General features: G+C 43.5%; 1 protein-coding gene across 10 annotated transcripts in view; it reads left to right on the top strand.

Moving 5' to 3' along the window:
* HIPK2 (homeodomain interacting protein kinase 2) overlaps positions 1-22,905 on the top strand; it is a 177,599-nt gene that overhangs the window by 129,239 nt on the left and 25,455 nt on the right. For 4 of the 10 annotated variants that reach the window (XM_070616622.1, XM_070616616.1, XM_070616614.1 and 1 more), the window contains 6 exons: positions 466-650; positions 5,914-6,076; positions 9,267-9,474; positions 10,420-10,541; positions 18,482-18,624; positions 21,603-21,782. In XM_070616622.1, coding sequence (XP_070472723.1) covers positions 466-650; positions 5,914-6,076; positions 9,267-9,474; positions 10,420-10,541; positions 18,482-18,624; positions 21,603-21,782 — 1,001 coding nt within the window. The remainder of the gene's footprint in view (positions 1-465; positions 651-5,913; positions 6,077-9,266; positions 9,475-10,419; positions 10,542-18,481; positions 18,625-21,602; positions 21,783-22,905) is intronic. The other 6 variants (XM_070616621.1, XM_070616617.1, XM_070616619.1 and 3 more) reach the window with 3 other exon arrangements.

Here is a 22,905-nt window from a genome sequence, read left to right as displayed (position 1 = left end):
AATTGTGGTAAAATACACATAGCATAGAATTTGCCGTTTTAACCATTTTTAAGTGTGCAGTTCAGTAGTGTTAAGTACACTCATATTGCTGTACAACCAACCTCCAGAACTCTTTTCGTCTTGTGGTTATTTCCAGTGAGGTGTGATGTGGGGTGCACATTTCCACTTAACTGAGGAAAGCAGGAGCGCTGGATAGCCTGTCACTTACACATATTTGCGGGTCCCGGCAGCAGCCCTCTCCCTTCCCTGTGCCTGGCCTGCTGCCTGCCTTTCCTGCAGAGAGAGCAGCCACATCCTGTGGGCAGTAATAACGTATGGCAGTGCCTTCACCTGGGCACACAGCCTTCTGGGAATTAGGAAGGGGTGGTTGAGAGATTAGGGTGCACTTGCAGGGCAGAGAATGAGGGAAGTGGGGAGAGGGGAGGCACAATGGGGTCTTGGTAACCTGTCCCTACTTCCTTCCAGGTGAACATGACAACAGATTTGGAAGGGAGTGACATGTTGGTGGAAAAGGCAGACCGGCGGGAGTTCATCGACCTGTTAAAGAAGATGCTGACCATAGATGCTGATAAGAGAATCACTCCGATCGAAACCCTGAACCACCCCTTTGTCACCATGACACACTTACTTGATTTTCCCCATAGTACACAGTAGGTGTCCTGCTCAATGCTTTATACTAGGGGCCAGCGAACTTTTTCCTTAAAGCCCCAGATAGGAAATATTGTAGGCTTTGCAGCCATACAGTCTCTGACGCAACCACTCAGCTCTGCCATTATAGGTGAAAGCAGCCATAGACAGTACATAAACAGATGAGTGAGGCTGCGTTCCAATAAAACATTATTTATAAAAACAGGTGGTGGCCAGATTGGGACCCTGAGTGGCAGTTTGCTTTACACCAAAAAGGAGGGAATGGTGGAGCAAGGAGAGCACAAGGCTAGGGACGCCAGACTCAGGGGGTCTGTGCATGAAGGGAGGTGCTCAGGATGGCAGCATCCATGAAGCAAAGCCACTTGTAGTGCCAAAGGTCACTCCCAGAACCCTTCCAGAGTGGACTCAGTCTAGTTTGGATTGGGGTTTCTTCGTTCATTCATTCATTCAGCGTGCTTACAGTCAACAGGAAGGAGAAAGGTCCTAAACAAGTGATGGCCAACTAAGCAGGCTGCTATCAGGGGAAGTCCAGGATGTGAAGAGAACATGTCAGAAGGGAGCCTCGCTTGGGGCAGGGCAGGGAAGACCTTGAGGAAGTGACCGCTGAAGGAGGAGTGAGAGGTAACTGGTGGAAAGGCCGGCCAGAGCAGAAAGGGCCTCGTGTGCGGAGACAGCAGCCCGGGCAGTGGGAGAGATGAGGCCCCGGGAGAAGCCAGGGACAGGCCTTCTGTGGTAAGGATTGTGGTCTTCATCCTGAGAGCGAAGGGAAGTCATTAAAGGACTTGTAAGCAGGGAAATGGCTGGTTGGAGTTGTGATTAACAAAGATCTGTCTGCTGCTGCACCATCGAGTCAAATGAGCCTGGAAAAAACCCTGTCAGATCTGGCAACTTTGAAGTTGTTGGTAACTTAGTGAGAGCTGTTTCAGTGGATGGTCGAAGCAGAAACCAGTTTAGCAGGTTGAAAGACTGAGGGAGAGGTGAAGAAATAGTACCCTTTCGAGAAGGAAGGCTGTGAAAGAGGAGGGAAGAAATTGAAGGGTGACGAGGGAGGGCCCAAGGGAGATTTTAATATGGAAGAGGCTTGAGCAATTCCAAATGCTGATGGGAAGTGTCTGGTAGCAAGTGAGAGACTAAAGATAAAGGATGCTCAGAAGATAAGTTTCCTGAGACAGTGGGAGGGGCTGGGATTGGGAGCACAGGTGGAGGAAAGGGCCATTGTCACCAAGGGTGGATGGAGGAGGGGCACGTGGACGTGGGCAGGTGATTTAGCCAAGGAAAATCGAAGGAGTTCTTCAGACAGCTTCTGTCTTCCCTTGTTGAGAGCAAGAAAAGTTTAGGTAGTTGGAGCAGAAGGTGGCAGAGCAAATTGAACAGAGAAATACAGTAGAATTGTTGAGCATGGAGGTTGGACGTGAATAGTGTGGGGCGTAACTGAACTCCCCAGGTGAAGGCATGGAGCAAACAGATAGTGGGGTTCATCCAGGTTGGAGTTTCGCAAGGCAGCTAAAAGAAAAAGACAGATTGACAGACTTATGACGTTGGCAATAGAGCAGTTGTAATCCAAAATGATGGCTATTGGAGGCTTAGCTGAAAGGGAAAGGAAGTGAAGCTGGGAGGGGTCCAAAGAGACTGAATGGTCTGATCGACTCACAGATTGGTTATTTTAGTAATAGTCAGATGAGCCAGATGGGTGAAAATGTGCCCAGGGGAGGGATGCTTGAATTTGTGGTTTGGAGAAGTACAGCAATTTCTGGTTTGACAGTCAGGGAATGGGTGGCTAGAATTGACAAGAGGTCACTGGAGATGAGAAGTAACTGTGAAGCCAGGGTGTCTGACAGATATTCAGTGACCTCCGAGGTCTCCCTTGGTGGGCAGGGAATGTGTTAAAGTGGAGGACTAAGCCAGTAGCACAGGCCTCGGTGAATGAGGGGGAGAGCAAAGGCCATTGGTGGCAAGAGAATAGGAGGGAGTATTAGTTTGTGGAGGCTGTAATAACAAAGTACCACTGAGTGGCTTAAACAGCAGAAATTTATTTTCTTACAGTTCTAGAAGTCCAAGATCAAGGTGCTTGGCAGAGTTGGTTTCTTTAAGGCCTCTCTCCTTGGCTCGTAGATGGCCATCTCCTTCCTGTGTCTTCCCATGGTCTTCCTTCTCTACATGTCTGTGTCCTAATTTCCTCCTCCTCTTAAGGAATTGGATTAGGGTCCACCCTACTGACCTCATTTTACCCCTTTAAAGATCCCATCTCCAAATTCAGTCACATTCTGAAGAACTGGGGGTTAGAACTTCAACATAGAGATTTTGGGCGACACATTTCAGCCGATCGCAGAGGATAATGAGGGATATCACTTCAGCCTCTCAACCCCGAGGTTTGTGGGATGTGAAAGAGTAGTCACATGCCTGGATGTCTGCAGGGAGAAGCAGTGTGCCCATGAGAGCACCAGATTTTAGTTAGAATCAGACGGAAAAGGGAATACGTGGGGAAAGGCTGGGGATAAGAGACATTAACAGATCAGGGTTGGCCCTGCCATGGCCAGACTCAGACTGGGCCAAGTCTCAAGGCTGGATTTGACCTTAACCAGCATACAAGAAATGAGTGGGTAGCACCCATCACCGATGGTGCTTCCTCTATTTTAGTTCTGTTCCTTATCAGTTCATGTTAAGCAAGTCAAGTCACATTGCAACAACAAGACAATGTGTCTTTAATTTAGAGCCATGTTTGAAACTCCAGTACAAAGAAGGAACTTGGACCCATCCCTTGCAAACTCTTGTTATGGGATTTGCCCTGTTTCTGGGAGTGGTGGGGTAAGTCAAGGAGGTGTCAGTCTGTACCACAAAAGGAAGGCAGCCTTGGCGATTTACTGGATAGGGCTCCCATGATGTCAGCCTTTGTATATTCACAGGTGAAGTGGGATGACTGAGAAACAGCTATGGATAGGAGACGCAGGCGGTGCCCTCTAGAGAGCCTCTGTTAGCCATCTGCACTAAGTTGGTGAGAGAGTCACCCACATAAAGTTGGGGGCATGGTTGAATGACCTCAGAGGTCTGTGCCTCTCTGGGCTCTGTAAGGAAGCAGCAATAGAATGCTCCACTGTACTTGGTGAAGACTAAGCATGGAGATCATGAGCATCAGCTTCAAATTCAGAACTTGGTGTGGGACCCAAGAGGATCACTGATGATTTAGAACTCAGGAAATGGCCCTCAGAAGGAAAGACGGGTCTTCAAGCACATAGGCTTACCTGAGAGTAGGCCTGCTCCCCAAGGGTCCCTAGAACTTGCTGGGAAGACCGTGAGAATTCCAGGGTGAGAAGCATCCAACAGGCCGGCCTGCTGAAGACCTCTACCCTCGGGGCTGGGCCAGAGGTGCCCCAGCATCTAGATTAATGGGTGAAAGAGACCCCACTCATTTCTCCATACCAGGATTCTAGTGCACAAATTCCTTAGAAACCATTCTCATAGGATTAACCCAGAGTGAAAGTGCTTGCCTCTTTCCTGAAACTCAAAACTCAGACCATTTCAACGTTTTCACTTGGAAGATCCTGAGTCTAAAAGCTTTGGGTTGAATTGTCACAAAACCATTGAATGCTTTAAATGCACTCCAAAAAGAATACAAAATCCATTGTTTTATTCCTTCAGCCTTCATGTGAAAGCACTTAGCAGTGTGCTTGGTACTTCGTAGAAGCTCAAAACACGTTGGCATTACCAGCATTATTAGTAGTATTTTTAGCTATCAGCTACCATAGATACATTTTCCTTTCTTTCCAGGGTCATCAGTCAGTAAATGTTTATTTCATGTGCATTGTGTGGCCAACGTAAGTAGTCATTAACTCAGAAAAAAGGATTCTCTGAGCCCGTCTAAGTCAGTTTGGAACATCTTTCATGGAAAGGATGTGTTTGGGATAGCCCACGAGCAGGTGCTTGACCCCAAATATAGCATACCTATAGTATACATCTGTAATCTTAAAATAGTAGAAAACTATTCTTTTATGTATATTTAGTTATTACAGTATTTATAATTAAGTATTTAAAATCAAAATTTAAATGCTGTATTATTATCTTGAATATTAGCGTTTGAGGAAAAGTAAGTTTAATTAGAGAAGACACGGAAGTGAATGAGAAACAATGTGTAAATTCTGAAGGACACTTTATGGTGGATTTTCAAGAACTTCAATGATCAAGGCCACTTGTGGCTTTCCTTTTCCTTGATGCCGGTGACAACACCACTTTTTTTTCCTCCAGATGTATGGAGAAATATTGACATACATCACTGTATGAGTTTAAGGCGTACAGCATGATGCTTTGATTTACATATATTGTGAAATGATTACCACAATAGGTTCAGCTAACAGCAACACTTTTATACTTTCATAATTAGGGCTTTGTTTTGATTCACAAATGCAATGGAGGAAGAAAAAGAGGGAGAGAATTTTTATTTCATGTAACTGAGAAGAATTAAAAAGGAAAAAGGAAGGATGAAGGAAGTTAAAGAGGATGCATATGTGTATCTGAAGATTGCCAGTAATTAGCTCTTGACCTTGGCAGGGTACCTATCCTCTCTAAGCTTCATCCTTATTCATAAAATCGGGCAACAATCATACCTCCCTTTCATGGTTGTTGTAGGACTGAGTGAAGAGTGCTTACAAACAGATGCCACAGCTCTCAATCAATGTTAGCCAGTATTATTAATTACTAATATTCTTGTTCTCATTACACACACAATTCCAGTGGGGAGAAAGTGGCAGTAGGGTCATGATATTGGTTTGGCTAGTTCCCTGGCTGTCCTCTAGATGGCGCAGGTGTCCCAGAGTAGCTGGGAAGGATGCGTGCTAGGAGTTGTCTTTGGGGATGGTGGACGCAGGTCCTAAGCTGCTGTGTAATGTTCCCGATCAGAGAACTTACATGTTTGTTTATGGACCAGAAACCACATTGAAAGCTGGGAATGAGCAGTGAAGTTGGAGGCAGATCAGCAATATGAATAAATGCAGTGAGAGCCATCAACTCCGTTGTGCTATGGAACCTCTACCCATCCAGGATGGGAGACCTAGTAAGACAGTGGGGGAAATTCATCCAAATAACATTCACTCTTGCAAATGCAGACGCTGCATGAGAAACCCAGGAAATTTGGATCTAAAGTTAAGTTTCCCCAGTCGTCTTGTTTATTGCATTAACCGTTCTCTGCTTTTCTCTCTCCATTTCCTCCCCTTTATCCTATATTACCCTCTTCTCTTTCCCTTATGCCTCTGTCTCTGCCTTTTGCATGAACAGCGTCAAATCATGTTTCCAGAACATGGAGATTTGCAAGCGTCGGGTGAATATGTATGACACCGTGAACCAGAGCAAAACCCCTTTCATCACACATGTGGCCCCCAGCACGTCCACCAACCTGACCATGACCTTCAACAACCAGCTGAACACTGTCCACAACCAGGTAAGTGGGGAGCAGAGGGGAAGACAGGCAGGACTGACAGCGTGAGCATCAGGAATTGTATTTTCCCACCAAACCTAGTCAGGAGACAAAATTCCTCCAATGTCATATACAAGAGACAAAATTCCTCTGTTGTCCTTTTCAACTCTGTGAGAAAATATTTGCTTCCAAGCTTATTTCCTTTGAGAGACCCAGGCCCTCTTTGTATTGACTGCTGGCCCCAGTGAAAGGTCCCAGGAATGACTCACTAAGGGAGTTGTTTCTGAGATGGTACCTCTTACTGCTTCCATCTGTCCTGCTGTGGAAATAAGATATAAGAGATGCTGTGATCCTTCTATGTCTGGCATCTGCCTGGTAAAGAATTCAGAACTGCAAGGGATGCTGGCGATCATCCAGTTCAGGCCCCTCCCCCTCTCACCACACTTCTGGGTCCACATGATGTCCTTTCTGGACAGATAAAACCTGTCCCTTCTCCAAGTCATAGGGAAAATCAATTCATCAGTATGTCACCAGAATCCCAGCAGGTGGAACTAAAAGGGACCAGGAAACAGGTTTTCTTCCCACCAGTTTCCAGCCTTTTGCAGAAAATTAGCAGAATCCAGCACCTAACACGCTGCTTGAAGTATGGATGACACCCAGGAAATATTCATTGAATGAATAATCTCCGAGTCCCAGCTCAGGCTGCCTCTGGTGTCTAAGACTTTTACTTTTACTTCCATCTTCCAGTCTTACCACTTCTCCCAAAGAATCTCCCTAGATTTTTTCAGTCTTAATATCAGTCTGCACTGACAACACTCCTGTGTGTGTACATACACGCACACCCCTCCAGAGGAGAGGAGTGTGTATGTTCTAATCCTAAAGTATGACTGAATACATCCGCCTGGCCATCCACAAATCTCCTGCTGTCACTGAAGAGTCACTGACCCCATGTTCCTAGGCCCTTCCTGCAGCGCATTGGGTTGCTGAGGCCCAGCTGTGCTTGCCAGCCTCTCCTCCCTCCCTCTGCCTAAACTCCAGGAGAGTCCACCTGGCATCTGCTGCCCCCTGGAGGCCAGTGCTGTCCTTAAAGCTCCCTTTAGCGGGAAGAGCTAATGCCCTCTAACCAACTGGAGTCCAAAGAAAGAAACATTCCCTCCTAACGCCCAGCCCAGCCCTCAGGCCAAGGCACTCACCCGCCTGCCAGTGGTGTGAGCTTCTTGACAAAATACCACCATGGTTTTGTTCTTCATCTCCAGAACCCCTTCACAGTGAACAGACTATGGGGCTGGAGCCAAGAACATGGAGAGCAGAGAGAGAGAAATTTAGAAGGGAAGGTTGGCCAGACCAAGCTGCAAGTACAGAGTTCAATTGGAGATTTCTGAGTAGGGGTGGTGACATGCACAAAGTATTCTTTTGGAAAGAATGTTCTAGACTCTGTGTCCCAGAAGAATTGGAAGAGAAGAGGCAGAGGCCATAAGGTCACTAGTGGAGCCTTACAGGTCCCAGGCACCAGGGGAGAAGGCCTCAGCCAAGGAAGTAGCAGTTGAAAAGAGTCGATGGGTGCCAGGGACATTTCAAAGGAAGAAGCAGTATGACGCGTGACTGACCAGAAGGTAGAATATTGCAGACCCAGTGTGGGAACCTGGAGGATATTAGTGCCCCAAAGAGGGAAGCCCACAGGCGCTAAGACCGGAGGAGAGTCTAGACGTTGGCATGTGGAGTCTGAGCAGATAGTGGCAAATGTGTCTGTGGGGAAGCCTCCGGGAGAGCTGGGGCCGAGGAGAGAAGAGAGAGGAAATGCAAGTCATGGTGTCAGTAACAAAACAGAGACCCACACATGTCACACACGCATTCCCAGTCACACTACCTGGAGGCCAACTGTGATGCTGTAAAAACAGACACTTACTGTTATAATATAGATCTTGAAATCCAAACATGTACGCCACATAGTTTAGTAATCACTTTCAAACAAATTAATTTGCTTTGCACTGAAATTTAGCATAAAATCTAAGTATAACAAACATGTAAAATGAGACTTTATTCTTTTTATCAAATTTGACCAGCATACATACGCTTCTTGAAATTGTATTTTTGTATGTGTCCAAGATATCCTGTGGCTCTTTTCCTCTTTATTCTTTAGTCTTTGTAACCTCTAGTGGCAAAACCTCTGGTAAACAATGATGAATTAGACGCCACTGGTAACCTCCACCTCTCTTGCTAAAGGATCAGTGTGAAGACTAAGATAGGGTGAAACTGGAGAATTCTCAAATTAGAACTTGTTTTTCTTCTGCAGCCTTACTTCACATGAAAGTTCAGTCTCAAATGATGTCTCTTTCTGAAAGAGAAAGAAAGAGGGCACTACCTCAAAAAAGTAGCCCCAGTCTCAGCAGGACCCTCTCCGTGTCTATTTCTGCAGCACATTTATTTACAGTAACTGTGCTCTGCCACCATCTAAGGGCATCTGTAAACAGTACTGCCCTTAGACCTGAGCAAGGGGGCCCCTTCCCAGGCCCTGCTCCGGCCCTCCTCCAGTGAGTGTGCTTCATGCTGAGCTCTGGGTACCTGGGAGCCTGGGCCTGCAGAGGCCTCTTCCTAGATTCATCCTCCCAAGTGTGGACTGCTTCCCCAGGCCCGAGGGGAGGCGAGTGTGGACACAGCTTGGATGTGTGGGCTGGCGGGTCCATATAGGTGCACCCAAAGCCCCACAAGGTGTATGATGGAGCTGGGGCAGGGAGAAAAGGAAGGCAGGGGTTCAGCTCTCCACCAGCACCTTGTTGCATTGCAGAAGCCAAGGAATCCAAGAATCCAAAACTCATACCTGGCCTCCCAGGTTGTTATGAAGGTGTATTTGTCAAAGTGGAAGGGCAGAACATAAATAGTTTCTAGCCTAATTTTTAACTTTGCAGTATTTAGACTTATGGTATGCAGGCATCCATTTGCACTCTCATCCAAGCCCCACAAATGACAGGAAGAGTCCTGAGGATAAGCCGAAGTTGATTCTGTGTCTCTTGTGGCTGCAGGTGCCTGCTTTTCCCTGAGACTTTTCAACTATATTTCCACTCCCCTCTGTTTTTGCTTTTTGCCCTTGGTTTTTGTTTGTTTGTTTGTTCTTCTTTGAGTTCATTTATTTGATTTAGATTTGTGTCTCCCAACATGCCACTTCCCTCATTTTTTATTTTTGTTTATTTTTGTTTAATCCCCATCATTCCTTTAGGCTCCCACCTCCACCAGTGCCACTATTTCTTTAGCCAATCCTGAGGTCTCCATACTAAACTACCACTCTGCACTCTACCAGCCCTCAGCGGCATCCATGGCTGCAGTGGCCCAGCGGAGCATGCCCCTGCAGACGGGAGCAGCCCAGATCTGTGCCCGGCCTGACCCCTTCCAGCAAGCTCTCATCGTGTGTCCGCCCGGCTTCCAAGGTAAGGATGAGCAGACACAGCCTCGCACCTGCTTCTGACCAGATGACCTCCAGGGCACTGGCACCTGCAGTGTTCTGTCACGCCCACTTCCCTGGAATTAGGTCCTCTTCATTTCTTTCGTGAGAGTGCCGGCATCACTGAACTTGAGGGCCTCTGTCCTGAGGTGGCTGGCCTGGAAACAGTAGGAGTTGGGCTTCAGCAGCAAGTCAATTTATTGTTATTCTCACCACCTGCCAATGATTCTGTCCCTGGCTGGCTGGCTGTAAATAAGCACGTTGTTTGTGCTCCCATTGTTATGCTGATGTCAGGCCCTGCGTTTTCTCACATGAAATAGCCTCTGTGTGGCTTATCTGTAGAAAAGTGCCAATCTCTGACAGCTAACAGTCTCAGTTCTTATGAAAAATATAAATCTGTCTGAAAAGTACCTCCCAGCCCACCCTAAATGATTCTTTGCCCATGTACCCCAACACTCTTCTCCTGAAAACTCTAAGAAGCTAGAGTTGACTGTGTACTGGGTTACAATTTAAGCAGAAAGCTCAAGCATTTGGTTTTGCAAACCTCGTGGTGGAAGCATGTGTGCAGTTGCTCAGTTTCAGTGTCAGTGCAATTCCAGACGGACTCATATGTTCTCTCCCGACACCCCAGCTTTGACATACACAGCTCTGTCTTGATGTCAGAAGCAGTTGTTTTCCTGTTGTAATTTGGCAGCATGACTGCCCCACTTTTGGCTTTACAGACTCCTTAATTTGACCTTGTAGTCTTTGAAAACATTCAGGGTTGGTTTTTTTAAAATTAAATTAGAAACTAAAGGGGAGACTTCCAAAGGACCAGGCAATACCTGGTGGGGACTGGTGCGAAGAGGCGCTGAGAGCTGACACAGCTGCCTCGGGAGGTTCCCTTCATCACTCAGCTAACCCCCCTCTCCCTGCCCACCGTCCACAACAGGATTGCAGGCCTCTCCCTCGAAGCATGCTGGCTATTCTGTACGGATGGAAAATGCAGTTCCCATTGTCACGCAAGCCCCAGGAGCTCAGCCTCTTCAGATCCAACCAGGTCTGCTTGCCCAGGTAATTCTTTCTTTATTATTACTGGTATTGCCATTGTCCATGTTAATGCTGTTCACAAAAGCGATACATCTCCGCCAGTTCCCTCCCTGGCAGTGCGTTAGGTGCTTCGAGTCATTAGAATATATCAGAAATATTCTGAATGATCCCAGCTGAATTCCTTCCTAAGTATCCAGCTTACACTTCCCAGAAGAAATTCAGACACAGGGAGAGTCTGGGGAAATTATTATTGTTGAATTTTTGTAATGCAAATTAATATGGGAGACTTGGGTTTTAATCCTGACTCTGCTAACAGCTCTCTGTGACCTGCAGCCAGTCAGCTAACATTTCTTTGCCTCAAATTTCTTTCTTATAAAATAGAAGTGATTTTTTTAGAGCCAAAAGGAGGCTTGGATATTATCTCCTATTTTATAGTTGACAAACCAGGATCACAGAAGCTGTGAGCTGCAGCTTCGTTGCGTGTTCACATAGGTACTCTGACGGCAGAATGAGATCACAGAGGTGGAGGCGGTTGGACATTTGTCAAGCGTTGTGGAAATTTAAGGTAACACAGTGATGCAATGATAATAGTAATCAATCCTTAAAGACACTGGAACCTTAATAACAAATACATCATCGTTATGCCAGTCAGGCACTTTACAGTTGTTAACTGATTTAACCCCCACAGCAACACAGTAAAGTATTTGCCTCCATTTGACAAATAGGGAAAATGAGGCCCAATTACTGGCTCAGAGTCACACAGCAATTAGGTGACAGAACCAGGACACAAACCCAAGAAGTCTGATGCCAGCATCTGTATTTTCACCACTATGCCACACGGCTTCTGTACAATTTCTGCTGTTGGGCATCAAGGACAGCTTAAATGTTGACTCAGACGTTGTTATTTATAAATAAGGTAGGTTCTCAAAGCTTTTCTCAATGTGTTCCCAAAGACACTTTATGGTGTCTTTTGTTGAACAGAAGTTTTGGGTGTAATTTTAATGAGTCAAATTGCACAGATCTGTTCTGGGCTCTCTGTTCTATGCCACTGCCTCGTGAATATCCCATTGTCTTAGCTATTAGAACTTTAATATGTAACTTGGTATCTGTTAGTGAAATCTCTGCTCCCATATCGTTCTTCAAAATTTCCTTGTCTATTCTTGTTCCTTCACTTTTCCATATGAATTGTAACGTCACTCTTATGTAAGAATTTTAGTTCCAAAACAGAAAACCCTGGTTTGTATTTATTGAACTTGGATTGAATTTGTATTTACTTTAGGATCAACTGACATCTGTATAATATTAAGTCCTTTCATCCCTGAATATGGTATAACTATACATGTTACCTTTTATTTCTTTCATTAAAGTATTCTTTTGTTGGAATAATTCCTAAATATTTTACAGTTTTTGTTATTAATAATTTTATTAACTATTTCTAATTAGCTTTGGTTTATAGGAATGTAACTGATTTGGTCTGTTGAGTTTGTCTAGCAATCTTTCTAAACTCTGATTCATTCTCATTGTTTCTCTGAATTCTCTTGGATTTTCTATGTGAACTATCTTTTTATTTGCAAATGATATAGGTTCGTTTCTTCCTTTCCAATCCTTATACCTTTTACTTATTGTTCTTATATCACTGTGCTGACAGCACCTCCAAAACAGTGTCTTTTGGGGTTTTGTTTCGTTTTGTTTTTTTGCTGAGGAAGATGAGCTAACCTCTGTTGCAAATCTTCCTCTTTTTTTCCTTGAGGAAGATTAGCCCTGAGCTAACATCTGTGCCAATCCTCCTCTAGTTTATATGTGGGTCACCACCACAGTATGGCTGACAAGTGGTGTAGGTCCACACCTGGGATCCGAACCTATGAACTTGGGCTGCCAAAGCAGAGCACACTCAACCGCTAGGCCACAGGACTGGCCCCCAAAACAATGTTTAATAACAGTGTTGATATTGGGCATCCTCAACTTGTACCTAACTTTAAAGGACATTCTTCTGCTGTTTAACATTAGGTATTTTGTTTACTATAAATATTTGATAGAGACACTTTATCAAGTTTGCTCATTTTTTAAATGAATAAATATTAAATTGTATCAGATGTTCTTTTTGCATCTATTGAAATACTCATGTGTTTTTTGCTCCTTAATCTGTTGATGTAACAAGTCGCATTAATAGATTTTGTAAGTTAAACTATCCTTGTATTTCTGAGATAAACTTTATTTGATCACATTGTATTTGATATGTTTGTCTGCTTTTTGACACTGGATTGTTTATAAATACTGTAGTTAGTATTTTTGCGTCTATGTTCATAAGTGAGAAATGGCATATAATTTCTCTTTCTTATAGAATCTTTATCTGATTTGGGTATCAAGATTACACCAGTCTCACAAAATACATTGGATAGTATTACCTCTTCTGTTTTCTAGAACAGCCGGTTTCAGATTGATATTAACCATTCTTCATCTCTTTGTTTTTATGTCCGAACTGACAGTGCAAGTGACCGCTGACCCCAGCTTCCAGTGGCACACACAGCTTTGTCTTGCTGAAAGTTTGTAAACAGAAAACCTTCTGCATTTAGAGTAGGCCTTTACTCCTTCGTCTCACGCTGGTCTTTCTAGCTTCCTTTTGTTTGCACAGTTTGGTAGGAGAGAGTTCAGAAAAGGCCAAGCCAGATCAAGAGAAAGAACTACAGCTCACTCCAGAGGCGAAGTAGCTTGCTCACACTTTATCTGAGTGGCAGAAATCCAGACCGGTCTCCCAGTGCTCCTCCTCTGTGAGCCAAAACCTATAGAACTCGCATGCACTTTCGAGGGTAATTACAGATCCTTGTCTGTGTTCGCACACTTAACCCTAGTAAGCCAGGAACCATCTCTGAAAGAAATAATAATTAACATCTCTTATTTGCTAAAAAAGACCTTCATTGTTCAGTTTGGTGGAAACCAGTAGGCTCAGCATTTCTGAGTTTGTTTCAGTCTTTCAATCCTAGCAGGGAGGAGCTGTGCTTTTCGCCTACATGACGAAGTCTCTAGAGTGCGGTAAATCTCCAAGTGGATTTAACTTAAAGCTGTCATTGGGAAAGGAGACAAAAATTCTATGTACAAGGGTTTTAATTGCTGCAGTGTTTATAACAGGGAACTGCTGTTATACTGCTGGATCTGAATGTGCATCAGTAGGAGATCTGTTAAATAAATTGACGTGCACATAAAATGGAACACGATGTAGCCACTGAAAAGGACATGGAAGACCAGTGTGACTTGACATGCAAAGATTTCTAAGATGCGTTAAGAAAAAAGCTTCGTGCCCTAGCCACTGTCACATTGTGTCTTTATGTGTGTTGGTTGTTTTTTCCCCTCTCTCTGCTTGTCACTTAATCCATGCCAATATGTTAGACTAAGGTGGAGCTCTCTCCTAGATAGTTTGAAATGGTCCCTTCAAAGGACAAAAATAACCTGACTTATAAAACTAGTATGGTGGCTATAAAAAAGCAATAGTTAAACATTTAAACTGATGCCTTTGTTTTTCTCTGGGTAAATTTCTAGGTATCGGGCAGAGACACTCCAAATACTGTTATTTACTCTAAAAAGTTGGCATCGTCCTTTGTATCTAAATATTTAAACCGTTTCAAGGATTTTATTTGTGAAAGTTAAGAGATGGAGTCCTTTGAATCCATTCTTCATGCTAGTTTTGTTTGCTTTGACCTTTTCCTCCCCACCTCCCAGCAGCATCACGTGTCCCTCAGAGGGAAGGAGTCTGTCTGGGGCCCCACAAGGATGTACGTGTGGAAGGAGAGGGTGTAATCCCACCCTCTTGTCTCAGTGACATGAGTGATCTTTATGGACTGCCTTACCCGTAAAGCTTTTTTGGTACTGCCTGAAAGGAACTGTCACCTCTATCCTCCCAAGCCCCAAGCCCGAGCTAGCATCTAGACCACCATCAGAAATCGTGAATAAGTAGGTAAAGCTGGAGAGATGGGAAGTACAGTTCTTTTTTTTTTATATATGTATATTTTTAGACATATATTTTTTCCTTTTTCTCCCCAAAGCCCCCCAGTACATAGTTGTGTATCTTTAGTTGTGGGTCCTTCCAGTTGTGGCATATGGGATGCCGCCCCAGCATGGCCCAATGAGTGGTGCCATGTCCGCACTCAGGATCTGAACCTGTGAAACCCTGGGCCGCCGAAGTGGAGCTCGCGAACTTAGCAACTCGGCCACAGGGCCAGCCCTGGCAGTACAGTTCTTGATTTAGACAGATCAGACTTGTCTCACTCTTCAAATGGCAGGATCCAAAACACCCTTGGACTAGCAAGACTGGAACAGAAGTTCAGAGCCCACGGCCAGATGCCAAGCCCCACCACTTACTGGCTGTATGACTTTGGGGAAGTTATTTTTTAATTTAAATTTAATTCTTTTTCACAGTAATACATACACATAATTTTTAAAGTTAAATGCCACCACAAACATAAGAAAATGGTAGTCTCCTGCTTTATGCTATCCCCAATTGCCACTCCCCCGAAACAATAATTTTTAACTATTTTGTTATTTAGCTCTGTGTTTCTAAATAACATGCTTAAACTGCTTTACTGAGTTTTCTTAGGTAGCAGTTGACTTCCTACTGTGGAAGATGAAGACTTAGCTGTCTAACCCACTCCGTCCCCATAACACACAAGGGCACTCACACGCGCACTCTCTCCCTCTTTCACTCTTTCTTTCCCCCATTCATCCTATATAATTTTTTTATTCAACCACTTTGCATTATTTACATAATTGTCATCATCAGTATTGTATAATATAATTCCTAGCTGAGCCTGATGATATATGATTCTATATCCTTTCCTGTACACTTGTTTTTCCTGGAGTTAATGGTTGTCTCATTTTTTCATTGGTTAGTTTCCTCTGTATCTATAATTATGCAGCCCCAAACTCTTCCAGAGCTATAAAAGGTTTGTGTGTTTGATGTGTTGGTGTATTTGAGCATAGTGTACTGAGAAGTTCAATGTCTGTTGTTTTTTTTCTCTTTCTGAAAGCTTTTAAGACTTTCTTTGTCCATGGTGGTCTGAAATTTCATAACTACATGCCTTTTTGTGGGTCTTTTTTCAGACATTGTCCTGGACAAACTGTTTGCCCTTTTGATCTGGAAATTTTTCTTTTATTTTCCCTTTGTTAATTTCTTCCCCTCCATTTTCTCTGTTCTTTCTTTGTGTAATTCTTATTAATTAGGTGTTGGTACTTCTGACTTGATGTAATGATTTTCATATCTTTTCCCCCCATTTTCTCTATATGTATTCTGTCTGTGCTACTTTCCGAGAGATTTTTCTCAACTTTTTTTTTTAAACCTCTTATGGAATTATAAATTTCTGTCGTCATAGTTCTCATTTCCAAGAGTTCTTTCTTCTTCTCTGAATATAGATATGGATATATAGAGATATATATATTCCTATATGTGATCTTGTTTCATGGAGATACACATATATTACTTTTTTAACTGAGGATATTAATTATAGATTTTTGGAAATTTTCTTCTGATTCCTACACTGTTTTGGTTTCCTCTGAGTTTCTTTTTTTGTTTTAGTCTCTTTCATGTTAGAAGCTTCCTTTAATATCTGGTGATCCTTGGCTGTTTCATATTTAAGTCTGAAGCACTAAAAAACTAATTGGAAAGCTCCAGGGCGGCAGGGGAACTGTTGCAAGTGGACTTCTCTATAGGTTGATAATGAGTGAGCCTAGGATTTTCATTGGTACATCCTCTGATCTTCAAATGTATCTGTAGTTTTTTCTCTTAGACTAGCCAGTTTCCCTAGAGAGAGTTCTTCAGCCTTCTGCTTTGCGGGGGTGGGGTGGGGGGGTGGGGGGTGGTATAAGCCTGCATACCAGGGATCTGGGAATGCAGGGGTGAATAAGCAGACTTGACGTTAGATTCCTTCAGTCTGCTCACTCAGTAATTGCTCCTCTCTTTTCCAGCTTCTAAAATTTTAACTGTTGTCTCTCCCTGTTCTCTTTGTTCTTATGGATCTATGTATATATATTTTTATTCCTTCACCATCATTTTAGTTGGGTTTAGAGAGAAAGAGCAATAAATGTATATGTTTAATTTACCTATTTCCAGGCAAATTATTTAACCTCTCTGTCCAGTTTATTCGTATGGGAAATGGGAGCAAATAGTAGTCCCTGTTTCACAGGACTGGTGTTAAGATGAAGTAAGAAAATCTGTTTGTAGTCTCAGCTCTGTTCTTGGCACACAATATGCATCAAGAAATGTTAGCTCTAAGCTTATAAATTATAAAGTAGTAATAAATTATACAAATGTCTGATGAAGTTTCATCTCAAGTGAGTTGAGCATAGCAATCAGTGAAAGAGGTAAAAAACAGCCTTGTACCCCATCCCTTTGAGGTAAAATGTTAATATCCATTTTAGGGAAATAGGAAAAAAAAATGATGGTCTTAGCTTGATGTCAGGATTATTTAAAAATGACATTAGTCAAAACACTTGCTTTTCATGAGATCTGAAATGAGTTCCAAAGTCAGTAGAAATTTTACTGCTGATGAAACTGTTACTCATTTAACATTTTGAGCTCGTAACTGTGTTTGTCAGTTAAATTATTTTTCTGCTTACTGTGTTTGAATTCAATAAACATGAAACACAGTTAACTATAGTTAATTGCCTTGGTAGAATTGCTTCTTTCATTTTATCAACAAACATTTATTAAGCACTCACTGTATAATCTGTGGTCCCTGAACTTGCTGCCTATATCAAAACAGATCAATAAGCAAACAGGCAATATCAAAAAAGTAGAAGAGATCTCACTGGGCCTTGATACAGCCCGAGAAGGATGGACCAGGGGAACTGCCCACTTAGATCTAAAGTGTGGTCATGCTGTTTTTATACACATCACTGTTTAGTAAGCCTTGACGCAAATTTGTACTCCATTTACAGAGTGCTTCTTTGCACAGATGAGCCAAAGCACACATATTAAACACATGCACAGTAGGTGGAACACTTCATTATATAAATTACCCAATGGTAGTCATATCCAGCCTGATGGAAAGAGAGAGAGACAACTAAGATCCCAAATTGTGAAATTCTTGACATGCCCAAGAGAATTTTACTATAGTGGCATTCCTCTAAGTGTCCAACTTTGGACAAGTGTGTTCAGTCTGAATCATTTAATAAGCAAAAGTAAGCAGAAAAGTGACTGAGGATACAGAGAACTTACAACACAACACACAGACCATAAGTCTGTTCCAGGAGGAATGAGGAAAGTTCATTTTAGATTTCTTAGAACAAGCTTAATATTTATGAAGAATCAAGCTGTGACTTTCTAACTGTCTCATTTTTTCTTTGAGGGGTCGAGGTAGTTCTTAATTAAGCTTAAGGTCCCTGCTAAGAATTTCATTTCAGACTTGCTTGCTCTCAGCTGCAGGCAAGTACCAGATATTTGCTGATCTCAGAATTAGGTTAACTTAGATTCAGAAGATAACACAAGTTGGAACTCTAGATTCTAATCAATAAACAAAAAGTAAAATATTAAATAAAGGATACTAGATGGAAAACTTCTCAAGGGCAAGGAGTTACCCTTGTATGGCCCAATTCAACTACCTCAATCTCTTGCACATAATTGTGTGCCAGAATTAATCAATAAATGAACTTTTGGAAACTTTGAGCATTGTTCATTAGGGCAAATTTATAAATAAGTCATTCTTCAACACTAATGAAGCCCTTCCACACAACTCTTTGCCCTGTACTCATCTTCTATTTAGTTCTAAATGTGAATTTTAATGTTAGCATTCTAAATGTTAATCTTATCTCTCCTTAATTTTTGAGGCCAAAGACCAGGTCTCCACTTTGACACCCATCACAGAGGCTAGCACAACCCAGAGCTCAGAATAAGTGCTTGACTCAAGCAAATCGATCAGGTGATTAACAAACATGGTGATTAACAAACATGGTGATTGCAAACATCCTCTGTTCTACAGCAGGCCTGGCCAAGTGGGACCCAGCAGATCCTGCTTCCCCCCGCGTGGCAACAGCTGACTGGAGTGGCCACCCACACGTCGGTGCAGCACGCAACTGTGATTCCCGAGACCATGGCAGGCACCCAGCAATTGGCCGACTGGAGGTAAGCAGGAGAGCAGGCGTGTCTGGGATGGGAGGCATGTCCACCACTGACCCAGAGAGCTGCCAGGCTGGTCTGTACCTGAATTTCCTGGTTTGTAGAAAACTTTTTAAATTAAAAAGAATATATGTGGACTATGACTACAGTGTAATGAAAGGTTATTTTTAAATAAATGTACTAGGACACAAGAAAATCAGTTTTGTTACTTTATGGTCAGTTATTTTCAACCCCAAATTCAGTTACATCATTTGATCACCAATGTCACTCACCAGACTTGGCTCAGGATGATTTTTGGTGGTTTCTCGGAATTAAATTCCACTCCCAGAAAACAAAGATTTGTCACCAGTGAAAGAATGCTGAAGAGTCCCCAAGGCTCCTAAGCAATTCTAGAAAGTATTCTCAAGGTGTTCTGAGACACAGGCCCACTGGAGTCATATGAGACCTCCCAGGGGAAGGCTTGACAGAATGGGGCTTTTTTGGAATGGTAAACTCCAGCATGTTTGCTGAGTGTGTCTGTGCAGTTAACAGTCATGTCTTAGATCAGAGTCCACTTTCCACAGACCCCAGAGGCATCCAGCTGACAGCCACCAGCACGCCGCACCCCTACATCTGTTTCCAGAACCCCCCTCCCCCCGCCACCATCCTACTCACCAATTTCCTCACTGACACATTGCTCTGTTGTTTTTCTGGCCATTTTCCACTTTTCCTCTACCTCCCACCCACCTCATCCCAACACCACCAAAATGCCACACTTCACTAGTGCAGAGCCAAATGGCAACCCTCTAAGTTGTCCCCAGCTTTCCATGGTTGTCTGGGCTGTCTCTCATGCCCAAACATCAGGGCAAGTCACACCCCTCACCCTCTGACAGTCTGCAAGCATGGAGCCTCCCCTGCAGCTCCTTTTGTGACCTAAAAGGCTATTGTGAATTAAGAGCTTTCAGTAAAACATAGAGGGCTGGAGACAGAAGCCCCCACTCAGGCTTCTGCTGCAGCTTCCTCTGTCCCTCCATCTAATGCTCTGACTTGTAAGAAGAGGGTACATGGGCTCTTTCCTACAGCCGCACTCACTCCCCACTCACAGCACCCACTCATTGGAAGCACTTTCAGACCAGGTAAAACTGCATTCAGTTCTGGCTCTCCATGACCTGGGGCACCTTACTTAACCTTTCTGGGCCTCAGTTTGTCCTTCAGTAAAGTGGGGATAATGATGCCTACCTCAGGATTCTTGGAAGGTTTAAGTTAAGATAAAATACAGGGGCCGGCCCCGTGGCCGATTGGTTGAGTTTGCGCGCTCTGCTGCGGCAGCCCAGGGTTCGGATCCTGGGCGTGGACATGGCACCGCTCGTCAGGCCATGTTGAGGCGGCATCCCACATCCCACAACTAGAAGGACATGCAACTAAGATATATACAACTGTGTATGGGGCGGGGGGGGGGGTTTGGGGAGATAAAGCAGGAAAAAAAAAAAAAGATAAAATACAAAGCACTTGACCTGTATTTAACGTGGACTATACCAGCGCCTGTACATGACAGGCAGTAACTCAGTCTGTCTTCCCTTCCCCATCCCATTGGCTCATGCTCAGCAAGATCACCTTCCCTCTCCAGCTCTTTAGGAACAACCACCGAGTACAAAGCTGTTGGACCAATGTTTTTCCTCACCCCTTTTCCTCCTAAAAGACCACACATGCTGCATTTTTCCTTTGCTTTCAGCATTTATAGCTCATTTAATTTCAGCAGCACTCACATACTCACTCATGCATATTTTCTTCTTCCTCCTCTCTTACCTGGTTACCACAGACAACACTTAAAGCCAACACCCCTTGTTTCCAGTCTCTTTTCTATTTCATGTGTGGGCCAAGGAGCATCCATAATGATGGCTAGTAAACAGGAGAACTACTGATGCTAGACTTGAATCAAAGGAAAACGAATTCCGTGCCTGTGGAAGAAATAGCAACAACGAAGTAAAGAAGCCCTAACATCAGTTTCTAAAGTCCATGTAAATAGCCAAAAGACTGTCAAAATCTCTACAAAAAGTGCCTATCTACTTTTTTCCTATTCTTCCTTTTCCCCAAGTTGCAAAGATAATTATTTTTATAGTATTTTAAAAATTCAAATGAATTATTCCTTAAATTTTAATTATGTGTTAAATGGCCTTTTATGGGCAAGTCCCTGAGTTAATCCCACTTTTAATATTTATATTAAAACGAGTCTTTGAGCTTTATACAACCCAGATCATAAGAACTTTTGAAACATAACCCATTTTCAGGATAACGGCTGCCAGTATTTCTATCAGCACGTGTCTGACTGTTATTAATTTTGACTTAATACCAAATTTTATATGTCTAGTCAACCTTCAGTTAATCTAATTGTTCATTCAGGAAGTGTATAATTAATTGATCCGCTGCTACATGCCTGAGCATTGTGCTAGCCACTGAGAGAACCCCAAAGAATGTTAACACTTCCTAACGCCAGAAACATACACCTCCCAGTCTTTGAAGGTTTTTTTCTTTTAACGTAAACTACAATTTCCTCATTTATAAAGTGATATTACTAAGATTTCCTGACTACCTCACAGATTGGAATAACCCTTTGAAGGCACTTTGTGAATTCTAAAATAAAATGCACGGGACAGTCACCTGTTCGGGGACTTTAAAAGCTGGAGGAATATTTATCTCCTCTCCCCAGAACTTAAGGTGAACCTGCGTACTTGGCATTCTTCCCACGTGAAATGCCCTCTTTCCCACTCACCAACAAACTGCGTTCCTGCCACTCCATCAGGACAGCACTTAGAATTCACCGTGTCTGGGGAACCTACCTGAGGAGCTCACCAGGCTGGGCGCATCTCCTCAACAGCCCCACAGGCTAGTGGGAGCCAACTATTGGTTTTAATTTGGCTTGTAATTGGGGAGGAACCTTTATCTTAAAAAGAAGTTCTGTGTTTATAAAACTAATAAAGAGCCCTGTTTTCCCATCTCCCCTTCAGGAACACGCATGCTCACGGCAGCCATTACAATCCCATCATGCAGCAGCCTGCGCTATTGACTGGTCATGTGACCCTTCCAGCAGCCCAGCCCTTAAATGTGGGCGTGGCCCATGTGATGCGACAGCAGCCAACCAGCACCACCTCCTCCCGGAAGAGTAAGCAGCACCAGTCGTCTGCGAGGTAGGTGGTGAGAGTCGCCCTGGAAGAGAGAGACCTCGGGAGATCAGAAGCTAAAGAAACCTCTTAGCGTTAGGGAGTGTCAGCATTCGCTCTGCATCCCTGGCATGGTGTGGATAGCTCTAGGGTTTGAAGGAGGAGCTCACTCTGGAGTCTGTGCCCTGCCTCTTGCCTCCCGTCCTCCCAGCCCTGCTGGCCCCCAAAGGGTGGGGGCCTGGAATCACAGTATCCAGTACCTGGGCATTGAGCGAGTCTATCCACTTCTCTAGAAAACACTCAGACTCACCTCTGAAGTTGCGCTTTGGAAACCATAATAACTTTTTCTTCAAAAATAGTAGAGAAATGTGCTTTCTTTGAAATCTAAGGTCAGAAATATAACTCATTTAGCTGCTTGCTTAAATATAAGCAATAACTTTGGTTAATCCCAGACAGTGAGCAGCAGAACAATCATCTTTCCCCTTCCCTTTAAATCTGATCTTGTCTCGCTGAACTCTTAAAAGTCACGATGGACCAAAGGCCACATGCTGTATGATCCCATTTATATGGCATTTGGGAAAAGGCAAAGCCACAGGACAGATCAGATCAGGAGCTGCCAGGGACCAGGGTAGGAAGAGAGGGGCAGACCGGAACTTTTCAGGGGGATGAAGAAGTTCTGTATCTGGATGGGTGGGTGTTATATGTACATTTGTCAAAACTCATAGAACACTTCCAAAGGGTAACTTTTACTGTATGTAACTGATACCTCAAGTAAACCTGAGTTTTAAAAAAATAGAGATTTCCAAGTCAAAAGAAAAAAATTTGAGCTCAAGATTGTGCAGCAACAGAATTGCTCCCACATTTCTGTCCAGTGACACTGACTTGGAGGCAATTGATGCTTATGTGGGATAGGTTAACCAAGAGAAGGGAGTCCAGTACATAACATGTCTGCTGAATTTGGGGTTTCTGCTTCCTCATATCACCAGGCGCCAGAAATTAGGCCTGCCTTTTTCATTCTCATTCACAAATTAATTCAGGAGCTGACTTTCCTCAAGTTGTCATCCTTCTTCAGATTCCTTATTGGGTGTTTCTGATGACTCAGGGGAATTCATCTCAGATCTGTGGCAGCCCTGTGACAGCACACCTATGT

This window comes from Equus przewalskii, chromosome 4 (genome assembly GCF_037783145.1).
Source record: "Equus przewalskii isolate Varuska chromosome 4, EquPr2, whole genome shotgun sequence".
Classification (NCBI taxonomy): domain Eukaryota; kingdom Metazoa; phylum Chordata; class Mammalia; order Perissodactyla; family Equidae; genus Equus; species Equus przewalskii.
Note: the sequence above shows the minus strand (reverse complement) of the source record. Positions and strands in the feature narration are given on the sequence as shown.